This window comes from Carica papaya, chromosome 4 (assembly GCF_054855325.1).
Source record: "Carica papaya isolate Zhongbai chromosome 4, ASM5485532v1, whole genome shotgun sequence".
Taxonomy (NCBI): Eukaryota; Viridiplantae; Streptophyta; class Magnoliopsida; order Brassicales; family Caricaceae; genus Carica; species Carica papaya.
In genome coordinates, this window is record NC_142312.1 from 1,410,630 (window position 1) to 1,424,014 (window position 13,385).

General features: G+C 31.2%; 1 protein-coding gene across 15 annotated transcripts; it reads right to left on the reverse strand.

Annotated features, from left to right (window-relative positions):
* Window positions 1–198: 198 nt before the first annotated feature.
* LOC110809067 (Aldolase-type TIM barrel family protein) lies at window positions 199–8,450 on the reverse strand. 15 transcript variants are annotated; one of them, XM_088217193.1, is made up of 12 exons: window positions 8,296–8,314; window positions 8,083–8,188; window positions 5,237–5,355; window positions 5,055–5,118; window positions 4,881–4,964; window positions 4,172–4,310; window positions 3,242–3,350; window positions 3,011–3,147; window positions 2,500–2,636; window positions 2,315–2,421; window positions 1,964–2,091; window positions 199–523 (listed from the first exon to the last, which is right to left on the reverse strand). In XM_088217193.1, the coding sequence occupies exons 6-12, from the start codon at window positions 4,216–4,218 to the stop codon at window positions 451–453; spliced, it is 738 nt and encodes a 245-aa protein (XP_088073319.1). In that variant the 5' UTR covers window positions 4,219–4,310; window positions 4,881–4,964; window positions 5,055–5,118; window positions 5,237–5,355; window positions 8,083–8,188; window positions 8,296–8,314; the 3' UTR covers window positions 199–450. The 15 variants fall into 15 exon arrangements, with proteins under 15 accessions (XP_088073319.1, XP_088073321.1, XP_088073316.1 ...); XM_088217195.1 differs by lacking the exon at window positions 5,055–5,118; XM_088217190.1 differs by having other exon boundaries at window positions 5,055–5,355.
* Between the last annotated feature and the right edge of the window lie 4,935 nt (window positions 8,451–13,385).

Below are 13,385 nucleotides of genomic sequence, written 5' to 3' on the forward strand. Positions count from 1 at the left end.
CAAGTTGTTTAATTTTAATTATTTTCTATAAATATAAACTTAGACTTTGTGAAATACAATAACTTGGTTTGATTTTCATTTTGTGTTTTACTTAAATGTGCAACTGTGTTACAAATGAATATGTAAGCATTCCCACTGCAAAATAATATTTCTTTAAATGAAAAAAAAAAAAATGTTCTTATTCTAGCATAATCATGATTTTCGTACCACCAGTAGGTAGTATAATATATGTATTATATAACTTCGGCTGCACCAAAGAATACATAAAATTTTCCATTCAAAGAGATGACATCGACCAAACACAACCTTTAAAAAAATGACAAAGACAAATAACAAATTTCCAGAAATGCTTTTGTGTGGAGTAATAAATTGGGTTTGGTTCTTTTTTTTTTTTTTTTTTTGGTAGTTTTGCAAGTTGCTTCCTATTCGAGATTCATGGCGCCGATATGCTCATCGATAACCATTCATTGACAGTCGATTCTCGCCGACAACACCGTAGTAATTTTCCTCACCATAAAGTTGCCTGAAAGATCAAAAGTCAAAAATCTGAAGCTCAGGACAGAAAACCGTTGCAATGAAGATACAGTTAACTAAATTTAATTTAAGTATCTCCTATTCTTAATTTTATCTTTAATTTTTTTAAAAAAATTATACTCCTAATTTTACTTCTAGAACTTAATTACAATTTACATATTTCATACACATTCAGATTGAATCTATGTTTGTATTAAATTTCATGATGATATATTTGTATTTCACGGGTCAAAGAAGTGCCAAAAAAAACTCCTTTGATGTGGATTTTCCTTAAGGGTAATGTGGTAACTTGCCCTTGTATACTATTCTACTCACACACTTATTAAACTATCCCAATGGACTAATTAAGTACTTAATGTATCCTACGCTATCCTATCCAAACTGCCAACCACAGCCTATATTTGGGAAAAAAGACTTAATTTTTTATAGGAACTAATTGTGACCCTCTTGTATTTCCTCTTGTTACATCTACACTACATGAAAAACCTCTTCATTAGAGGCCTGGTAAATGCTCGCCAGAGAGAAGCAGCTCGTTCTTAAACATAAGTCAAAGTATAGCATGAGTCATAAATGACAAATAGTCAAGGCTAAGAAGAAAAGGAGCTGTGAACTGCAAGTATAGCGTAAAGTAATCAAGGCTCTTGAGACATGCATTCATGGGGAAAAAGGTTTCAAAAAGATTTTAGGCCTCATCCTTTTAGCTACCCTTACGAAACCATCTCTATAAAGAGAGGAACAAAGGACTTTTGAGGCCATAAAAGTTTTTTGATAGAATCAAAGATACTTAGTTTTCAGACCCTAGGTTTTTTTTTTTAAGGTCACCTCCTTTATTCTTTTAAGAATTAGGGCATTTGATTTATATTTTGATAGATTTGTAAAGCTGTATATACAGGTTGCACCAGTTGGTGCATTTTATGTGTATATACCATATAGTTACTTTGACAAAAAAGTCACGTAATCAAGGCTAGGCTCAAATAAAAAACAAGGTTGATCTTGGACTGCGACATGAATGACAAATCACTTTCCTCCATACCACCCAATCACAACCTATATTACTCCATATTAGCATCATAAATCTATAATCAAAAGCAGTTTTTTAATCAAACGAAACATCTGTAATGTAATTGATTTTTTTTTAAATAAGTCTGTAATGTAATTGATGTACTATCTAAAATAAACAAATAGTACCCCCTGCATTTGCACTCTTGTAATAAGGCTAGGATTGAATTTCCAGGAGTTCTAATTTGCGAGGTGATGCAAATCAGAGTAATCCAATCAAATGAGATATGGAATACCCCCGTAACAAAGTTTAAGTGTTGAAATGAATAGTGCAACTGTAAAATAAAAGGCAAAAGCAATGCGCTTGAAAAGGTTTCAAATATGTACTACAGAACAAAAAAGTTATCCATGTAGCTAGAGGGCAACTTACGCTAGATCAGCCAAGGTTTCTGACTTGATTACAGCCTTCCCTTCAGAGAGCTCAAGACAAGAATGACGTATTATCATTTCCTTCAAAGTGTGTTTCGTGCTTTTAACATCATTATCCCATAAGATGCTCTGGAATGGAAGTGCAAAATTAGTAAGCCATCTAAAGTCAAGGAATTAGGTTATATGTAGCAAGCTTAATCTGCATATCAGAAATGCTGGGTACAGAAAATGACCAACTAATGAAAGAAAACATGAATTAAACCAATTTTGAACAATAAATTTTTCAGCCAGTAAAAAGGGAAATGAAGTAACAAGTTCTGTTTGTATCAGACTAAGCCACTGAAAAATTTACCTTCCTAATGTACTCTCTTTTCACATCTTCCCAGTGTAATTTGCCCTTTGGGGAGAAAATTGAAGCGTTCCAGAGAGCTCCTCTTGCCACCATCACCGATGAGGCACCTTAAAAGAATAAGTACCTAAATTATTAAAATGAACAATACTAGAGACTTTAAGTTGTAGAGAATCAGTTCAATTTACCTGTTGCATTTCTAAGGCGTTGAATGTCGCCATATTCAAATACATCACCGTTCGCAATAACTGGAATAGATAATGCTGTTACAACATCTGCAATCTCACTCCATTTAGCAGGATCCCTCGGCCTATCTGCAACTTTTCTGCATTCATTTAAAAGGAACAAATGCAAACATCCACAATCATCAAGAAATAAGATATTTTTTAATTAACTTCTACTAAATTGCTTCAATTAGTTCTTTTGATGCCCCCGAGTTGCAAGCAAGATGGTTTTACCACATTGTTTGTAGACATAAAGCAAGGAGCTAGACATTTTTTGTCAGCTTACTTAACAGCGAAAATTCATATATCCTCATCAATTGTTCTCAGTGATACAATGAGCACTCATGTTCCATTTAATATAGGTAAATTATGTAATACCACAGGATGGCATCAAATAATAGAATTTCAAACTAAAGATTTAACTGCCAAAAGTTATCGAGGTTCCAAAAAATGAATTGCAGAAACTCAAAATCACCTTCCATGGACAGCAAGGGCAGAAACACCTGTTTTCTCAATTCGTCTTGCCAGTTCTACTGTATCTACTGATGAATTTAACAATCGAATCTTGCATGTAACTGGTATGTCCAAGTTTCTCTTTAGTGTTGTCAAAATCTAATTAGGAAAAAAAAGGCAGAGCATTGAGTTCAAACTGCAACCATTCAACAAAGAACAAAAAGGGACTTTCAAAATGATATACAGGGCATACATCATGAATGAGCTCTGGTTTAGCCAAAAGTGCAGCGCCCATACCCCCACTAATAGAAAATGACTTCGGGCAACCCATATTGATATCTACTGCAGCTACATCTTTACACCTAGAAAAAGGAATACACTGTTCATAGCATTTAATCATTTTTTCTTTGGGGGGGGAGGGGAGGGAGGGGGAGGGGAACAAGGAGAATTCCGTAATGACTCCACTTTCTTTAAAATGTAAACTAAACAAAAAAACACATTCCTAGCAGATGTGTCAGCATAACAGCATATTATTAACTACACTTGGAAACTTACCAACGAGTTTCAACATGGCAAATCATTGTAATATTGGAGGCAGCAGTTAAGACAAGCACACCTAGGTCTAAGAGGTATCACTTCCTAACTTTAGTTTTCAAAATGGAATTGGATCAACAGATTAGGTTCTAGTAGCTTTCATGCAAAAGCCTAAATAACAACTTTTCAAAGTGAAAAGTATCTCCATGGAGAAAAACCCAACAAATGCAACATAAGTTTCAAGTAATCAGACAACATGAGAACTGTTTGCTTTGTAGTTTTCAGTTTATAAAATAAAAAGTTATGCCCACTCCAGAAGAGGTAGTTTAGCAGCAACTGGAGATCACTCTGTTACAACAAAAACTGAAATCACCTAAAGAACTTTCTGACTTTAAATCCCCATGCTCTAGTGCTAGAATAAAAGTTGTAACATTCAACCAACCTATTATTACAGTTTTTGATGACTCTTATTTACAAAGAAAAAGAAAAGAAATTAAGCTCCACCTTTTTTAGGCCAGTTTAGCTTTCCATTTAAGTAAGCTACAGATGCAGGTTCCAAGTCCAATTAGTTCATACGAGAGAAACAACTGTCTTCATTGAATTATCTAAGACTCATCAATAAAGGGAACAAAATCCACTAGCAACTTACACTATTTGAGCAGCAGCTAGAGCCCTCACAGCATCAGATGTGCCCATTTGAAAAACTACCCTATTTCTTTCTTCATGGCACGTTCTGAAAACAATATTGTTTGTTCCCTTCTCTACAAAATCAGTCGACCCAATGTATTCTGAAAAGTGGGAGAAAATATGAGTCCCCTAAAACTCAAATGAAAAGAAAGCAATGCACCAAATGTTAACTTCCATTATTTTAAGAAATAGCATATCCTCCACTAGCAATAACATCAAAGAAACTCAAATAACAGTCAACTTGGCTGACAACAGACGAGTGAAAGCCAAGATACCATGTTGAAAGAAATAAAGTTCTTCCAAACACATACAAATTGGATAAAATGAAAAGACAACTGGCGGGTTCCTGAGTATTCTCATTATATTAATAAGTCCAGAAGTAACTGATAACCCCTATTTAATTCATTCCTGAGTCCTCAAAAATATGAAACCAACAATTATTCAGCCATGCTACATCAAAGCCAAAACCAAGCAGGTTTAATTTGAAACCAAAAGCCTACTGCAGTTCCACCCATTCCATATGACTTTCAATCTACTTAACACAGTCTTATAGCTGTATAATTTTATTGAGGTTCCTCAGAAGTTAAAACCATTTACTGATTATCAAACTGGAAAGTGCAAAGAAAGAGCTAATATAGCTATTTATCTTAAGTATGGAGCAGAAAATTTACCATTTAATCAATGCCTCCATACGACTAGTATAGGATTGGTAATTCCTCTCTTGAACGTAATATGCACCATATAGAGCTGGTAACCTAAACATCAATGTTTTCTAAAGTAATTTATCAAATTCAAAAATTGGAACGAACCATGACCATTTAAAATCAATAGATATTATCACAAACTCTTTCATAGTCCACTAAAGTGCTTGCTTTTACGCTGCCGACCAAGCACATCAGTGCTTCTTGGCTGGAACAGGTGTCAGGATTTCAAAATTAGCAAAAATTATGACTTTAACATTAACTTGTCAAAAGCAAGCCCCACTCAGCAAAATGAAAGCAATACCCAATAAAGGGAGAAAACATGCCTGATTATACTCTTGCAAGGATCAAAAGTCATATAGTTTCTGGTTTTGTTCTACCTGCCCAGCTGTTCATTCTTAAACTGAAACCAACAAGATGTTGACACTCCTTGTTGTCATTAGAGCTTTGAAAAAAATAAAAGCATGGATCAATAACTAGTTGAGTCTAGAGTGATAAATTTTTTATTAACTTTTTTTCTGAAAATGTTCAATTCACTTCCTCGAGTTCATAAACATAAAACCTCAAAGACAACAAGAGCCTCCTATCAATAGAATATTCCCAATCTACAGCACAGAACTGATATTACTACAAACCTAGACATCTCAACATTAAATATACATGACATGAAGAGGTCAACGAATCTACTTATCAACGTAAGCATATTCAAGACAATACCTTTTACATGAATATACCTATTTGGTTAGATCATAGAAAATGGGTAGAGAAGGACCATTTTGGCTGGAAAATAGGCATTTGCTTTAGTAAAATTATGACACAGAATACATAATGCAGTTTAGTATTTAATTGAAGAAGAATGTTTTAGTAACGCCCTTTTGCTCTTTGGGCTTACTCTCATTGCTAGAATTTAAATGAGCTATAACTAAAGTGCTGAATTACAATATGTGACTCGTATTTAGATAGTGAACCTTTGGATTAATAGGTTCAACTGCAAAAACAGTTGGCTGTTCTTTTTTTTCTTAATAGAAAAAGAAGTATTATTTGAAAAGAAGGAATGTCCAAGTAAAGCAAATAAGACATCCTTTGAACTATCTCTGAAAAGGGCACAGGAAAAACAAAAGAAGGGAAAAACTAAGACATAAAATAGCACCCCAATTCCTTTTAACAGTAGACTAAATTGTACAAGAATAGTTTCTCACATATCCAAATTGCAAGTACAGACAGTAATCTCAGTTGTGGTGCCTATTCAGAGAGATTACAGTAATCTCAGTTGGAGCCCGAATTGGAGTTTGTTTGGACTTGTCTAACTGGTTTCCCCTCAAGTTAAACATCACCTCAAACAAACACTATAACTTCTTACATTAAAAAAATATGTTTTACTACTTTATTAATTTACCATAAGGTAAGAAAAACCAACTACATATATAATTTGTAAAAAAACCTATAATCAGCATTGTCACATGTTTCAACATTTAGTAGCAAGCACCTTTAGAGGCCCATTAGAGCATATAAGATCTATCATTCATCGGTATACCTTATCTGATCAGCGAATTTCTTCAAAACTAGTATGAGGCTCTTTCCTTTACATGTTGAACAATGCAGTTCAGCCCAAACAACTGATACCGATATAAGGCACCTGTGCTCTCCGGTAATGATTCTAAGATTACAATACATATAGTTCAAACTTTCTAACTCAGAATCGTTTCGATAAGTCATAATATGCCTCTGTTTACAGAATGCGGTTAATCGTTGCTTGGGAAGCAGCAAAAAGAGTGCATTTAAATGCGGACAAGTTGATTAGGAGAGACAGAATACTGGTTAATGGTTGCTTCTTGTGCAAGAGAGACACAGAATTGTGCAAACAGATCCTCTTGTGGTATTTGTTTGCTAACAGATTGTGGACTCTTGGTTACAGTCTCCTTGGTATTAATTAGGGGATGGCTAGAACAGTGAGGGATGAGTTTAGGAATGGAAAAGGATTAGTAGAGTGAAGAATTCAACAAGCCTCATTCTTTTGTCTACGTTCTGCATGGCTTGGAAAGAAAAAAGATAGGAGAATAATCAAGGGTATAGAAGTTAATTTTTATAGTCTTAATTAAACATGACAGTAGACCCTAAGTCTTTTAATTAAGAGTCATCCTCTTTATTCTTGTGAGGATCTTGAAGGCCTGATTGATTTTACTAGACATTTAAATACTTTTGCATATAGATTTGCAAATCCTTGATGCCTGTGAATAGATATTATTTTTATTTAAAAATATATATGCCTCTGTTTATGCAACTCACTACTGGTCTACATTACATCTGATCCTATTGGAATGGACCTAATGCAGCATCACTGCCAACATCAACTATCATCAACTTACCCCTATCAAGTACCCCGTGTGCAAACACAAAACCTCTTATTACTAACAAACATGTTAAGCAACTTGCAAATCCTTTAGTTTGGGTTTAATTCAAATGTTAATTCCATGGGAACAGAAACCGAAATGCAATATAAGCGAGACAAAGATTTCAACAAAAACAATATTTGAGTTCTAAGTCGATTATATGTTCAATTAAATTAATTATTTTTATGACTATCACTTGACAACTAGAAATGGAAATCCATCATCGTGGAGTTGAGTCTACAAACAAAATTGTTCAATTATGTGCCAACTATGTGAATTACATTTAAATTTATATATCAAATATCTAATCATTACGTTTATGTTTGTTTCAAACTTATTCTATTACTCTCGCCTATCGCAAGAGTAAAATATATATTAGGCCATACTAAAATTTAGTCTGTTTCTTCAATTCATAAATCATGGTGATAGCTGCAATAATTTATGCATCACGATTGCCACCGAGCTAACATTAACACATTAAAAAAAGAAAAAAAACAACAAAGCAAATCAAGTCCATCGGCGCACGCAAAAAAAAATTCCATACAAATGGTCAACTCGTTGGATTGAATTAACACCTTCATTTCTGATGCAGACTTATTGAGAAAACTTCATTACATGGACATACATATGATGCAGACTTACAGAGAAAACTTTATTACGTGTATATACGTACACACATATATATAGACACACAGAACCACACTTCTTTCCCTTGACTATAGAACACTCCAATCAAGATGAAGAAAAAAAAATTGCTCGAAAGAAACAGATTAAAGTAGTACCGTTGACTTTTCGCTCACATTTGAGGAGTTTATGGTCAATAATCTCTTCGCCGTACGTAATGTCTGCACCGTATTCAGCAGCAAGCAACCTAAGCGGTAGGGTTCCCTGGAGAAGAATCACCGCATAACAAAAGAAACATATTAGATCTTTCAAAAATTAGCTACAAATTAAAATGGATAAATATTAAAATATTTAATTTTAGTTTCACTCACAACTCGAACCATGGGAGCAAGCACCAGCTTGTTCTCGTACTCCATCTTCGGGACTGTTTTCTTCCTCGAAGTCTTCGACGATGCAAGTTAGAAGTCAAACGCACAACAAAAGAATACAAGCTGCGACTGTAAATTCCTCTATCGCTGGTTTGGGCTAAAGCCCATTTACTACTACGATTTTTGGGATTCAAAATTCACTGGAACTCTATTTCGTGTTATAAAATAAATAATTTTAAAATTAATTATAATACGTATAATTTATAGTTAATTAAAAATTAAATTTATTTGTATTTAAAAATTTTAATACAATTAATTATTATATATCATCAAAATTATTTTTATACTAAAAAATTATATACTGCATAATTTTGTAGATGATTAAAAATTAAACTCTACTTTATATTTTAAAAATTTTAAATACTTATCATATTAATTTTATTTTTATTTTTTAAAATATGATAATACCCGATATAAATTAATTTTGTTATAAATTTTAGGTATAATTGAACAAATTTTTAAGTTCCAAATAGATTATTAAATTTATTGAATAATTCAAAACGATTACTTGACTTCGAGATAAGTTAAGCTAAAGATCTTAATTAAAATATGAATCGTTGATTAAAATTTATTTTTTAAAAAGAAAAATATATAAAATATATAATGTTTTAATAAACTTATACTAATAATTTGAAACTAAAAGTAATTTATAATTAAATAATATAACTTGGGATGGAGGATTTATTATGTAGATATCTGATTAGTGGACTTAATCAATGATTTAAAAAGTGGGTTAAGTACATAATAGACATTATCTTCCAAAATAAAAACACTAAACAAAGTTTGACACCTTCATTAATGGTCTTTAAACACTTTCTGGGGCCAAGGCCAACTTCAAGAGCCGAAAAGTCTACGGCTTGTTTTGTCTTAATTTTTTCCCTTGATGACATAAGAAGAATCGTACGATTGTACTTTTAATCATGAAAAAAAAAAAAGATTATATTACGTGTTATTATAAAGTTATAATATAGTCGAAATTATATTTTTAAGTAACAGATTATTTTTTCATTAAATACAAAACTTAGTCAGAATTATGCCTTCGTCACTAATAAAATCAAATATCAATATGTCTAAGATGATTATTAGACAACGATAGCTTAAGAGCCATCCATCACATATAAATTAATATATATATATATACACACACACAATATGTAATTAAATTGTAAACGTTGCAAAGGGGTAATTAGAGTGTAAAATTAAATATATATATATATATTTAAAAAAAAAAAAAGATGTGAATCACCTCTAAGTTTGGAACTGCCAAACACAACCTTACTTGGGCATTTATTTCTCCAATGAAATGGAAACAAACAGAACCCACCTCCCCCAAATTGGATAGATTCTGGCCATACCCTCTCATCCCCCAAATGCAATCGCCTTTCTTGACCCGTCAATGTCACTTTACAAATTTACCCCCACTTTTATTCTTATTCTTTTTTAATTATATAATATATTATTATTATTATTATTATTATTATTATATATTATGGAAGGCACTTTGCCTCAACCACATATGCCCTCCCCCTGGTGAAGCCATTACCGCAATTACCTGTCTTCCATTTTCCCCCTCTCTATTCCCTTTCATTGGAAGTTTAACTCTTTTTTTCTTTTAACCACTTTAATGGACTCTAAATTTTTTTTTTTTAAAAAAATTACCCATTTCAAAATATGGACTATTTGCTTCTGCTCTGAATTAATTATATATATATATATGTGTGTGTGTGTGTGTATATATATATATATAGGTGGGTCACTTTTCAAGGATGGCCTGCGTTATGTTCTTGGGGCCCTGTCGTTTTGCTTACCCAATCATTTATCATTTTTTCCAACAAAAGGTGTGGATGGCCAGCCATTTCCCTTTTACGTCCTTTTACTTATTTCCTTTGTTTTATTTTTTTCTTCTAGTCTTGGTTTTATGGTTTTCCATTGTCAAATCCTATCATGGAAGTGTGTACCATAAAATTTCAAATTTTTGTTTGAGAAAAAATATATATATATATATATATATTATGTGGGTTGCACGAAGTTATGCAAAAATCACCCTTATGACCCCCCCCAAAAAAAAAAAAAAAATCAAATTAGGTTATAAATTAGTGATAGAATTGAGTATTTATTCTAAATGAGATTGGACCAAATTTTAATAAAAACAAAAATATTTCAAACCAAATGTTAGATTAATGTAATTTTAAAGATACATATTACTTGTATATTTATTATATTAGATCATAATGTTAATTTTTTTTAATATGCGTGTTTAATATAAATTTAATGCGTTCATTTAAAAGTGATCAAATATGATTAAATAATATTATACATTAAATTTAAGTATGAGTTTGTAATGTATAAATATCATTTTTATAATATTCTTATTTTACGATAAACGAAACGAGAACTTTAAAATTTTGTCGATGTAAAAGGTAATTACATGTATGTTTTCGCTTACATTTTTTTATTAATTTAATATGATATTGTATGTTTTAATTTAAATATATGTTAATGTAAAAATTATTTTTTTTATCCCCAACATGTAATATTAAAAAAGTTTGTCCGTATTATATGATATGACATTATAATAGTTATAAATAAAAAAAAAAAGATAAACTTTAGACTTTTACAAACAATTCCGTGTTTGGTTATTAGAAATGTATAATCTTTGTATACCGGGAAAACATTGGCATAGAATAAAAGAACCAGAATAAAATTATCTGCAACACAGAAACCAAAATTGACAGATGAATATATGCACTGCAAAAATTATTATTATTATTTTTTTGATGCATTGAATTTAATGCAATTAATAAATTAATTTATGGTCCCCATTAATTTGCCTCTATAATCCATTGGTTTTTGTAATGTTAACCAGTCTCTAACGGTGTTTGCCTGCCACGCCCACCGCTGGAATATTAACCAGTCTCAAATTTATTAACGAGAAATTTTAATTTATTTTTATATGTATACATTTTTTTTAAGTACTAATTAAATACATAAGAAAAAAAGAAAATAAATAAAATGTATTTTAACGTGATGTCATATTTTCATTAATAATTAATCAGAAAAAGAAATTCTTTTATTGGCTGATATATATATATAAATATATTAAATTGTGTCCCGATATAAAATAATTAATATAATCTCAGATAATTCTCTGGGGTGTAGCTGACGTGGCGCATGATTAGGCAGCCGTACTTGCTTTTTCGACCGAGCGATAAGTTGTTGACGTGGACGTGATGATATGCCAGTTGTGGAAATTGACAAATGTAGCCTCCCGATGATCAAAATTAAGCTTTCTCCCCGTTGTTTCCGTTCTTAACCGTCCATCTTCTTCGTCGGAATCTGATTCCACTTCCGGCACATCCGACGGTGCAAATTTCAGTATAGCTCTTGGGGGGTCACGAGTCTTACCGTGGGGAAGCGGGCACAGAATACAAATTGTTTCATCTGAAAGGAGACGATGACTTTTTTCCAAAACAATAAAAACAATTAGTCCGAGTTCGTAGGAATATTTATTTTTTAATAAAATATTTAAATAATATTATTACGTAAGAATATAATATTTATTTTTTATTTTTATTAAATTAATACTTTAAAAATAATTATTGTCTATATTATCGTATGAGTATATAACTATTATTTATATTATATTAATATACACGTCAATATATGCTAAAAAGACATTTTTTATTTATTTTTCGTTTAAAAAATCCCTATTAATCTCGTCATAATTACATGGGATAAGATAACTAAATATAAACTGCGAAGATGATTCCATTGTCACTTTTGCATCTTCGCGTGGTTAAGATTCAGTGTACGAATTTAATTACCAAAAAACCATACTAGTACACAATAAATCGTGTTACCAAACAAATTGTAAAGCAATTAGCATGGAATAGGGACAGGGTATTTGATTCCGGCAGTTGGATTTGCGGCGACCAGACGCCGAATAACTTTTGCACGACTTTCCACAAACAAACAGAGCCTTATTTTAAACCCCCCCTGGGCTCAAAGTCCGAAATCGACCCCACTCGCGTTAAATATTAGTTTTACGTATTTGAATTAAATTTCTTCACGCGGTAATTACTAATTAATTAATTCATTAAATAACTCAAAAGTGCGATATTTAGTTTAACAGCATGACAAATTTTGAAAAAAATTATAAGGTAAGATGAATTTAATTACTTCTCCTATTACTTGTTAATTTTAATTTCTTTTAAATTGAGAGATAGTGTAATAAAAAAAATTATTAATTAAAAATTTAAAAATTTTATGAAAATATTTATTATATTAAATTTACTATTTTGCTGAATTTAATGATTATTAATGAAAATTTTTAATAATTAAACAGATGTCATGTTATATTTATTCGCGTCCACTTTTTTTTTTTTTTTAAATTATCATAACCAGACAGTAATTCCGGAACTGAAAAGAAATTTAAATTGGATTTAATCCCATGGTTGCATGCGCGTGGGGTTACGTCGCGTGATGCGTTTGTGTATTTACCACCCTCTTTACTCTTCCAACCAGTTTTCTGCTTTTTTTTTTCTCTTAAAGAAAAAAAATTATTTTTATAATGTAAATTTCATTATTATAAACTGTATATGTTATTTTTAATATATGTAAATAGTATATTTTAAAACATGTTATTGTCTGTCACATTTGCTGATTAAGAATGTTTTTTTTTTGGGCAATGTAGAAAAAATAGAAAAATATCGCATTAAATTTGACCTTATAGTACTTTTTTAAAATGAATTTTAATTTATTATCTTTTAATAATAATAATAATAAGATTAAATGAATATGAGCTTAAAAATATCACAGTAAACGAACCACGCAACGTACCTGGATTTTAGGTCAATTATGGTATTTCTTATACACGTATATGTATATTATTTTCCTCATGTATATAGATCTACGTTGATGGAGATATACCTCAAGTGTTGCTTGAAATTAAATGACAGAGACTTTTTATTTATATGTACATTTTAATTTGTTACGCTCTGGGAAAAATTTATAATTAAATTAAGAAAATTACA

Bases quoted from the DNA above. Each gene is read 5' to 3' on its own strand.
- LOC110809067 (XM_022034776.2), bottom strand. From the start codon at position 8,340: ATGGAGTACGAGAACAAGCTGGTGCTTGCTCCCATGGTTCGAGTT. The intron at 3,351-4,171 runs GTAAGTTGCTAG...TCCTTTTTCTAG, and splicing joins CTAGCTGCTGCTCAAATAGT to GTGTAAAGATGTAGCTGCAG. The intron at 2,637-3,010 runs GTGATTTTGAGT...AAATGAATGCAG, and splicing joins GCCCTTGCTGTCCATGGAAG to AAAAGTTGCAGATAGGCCGA.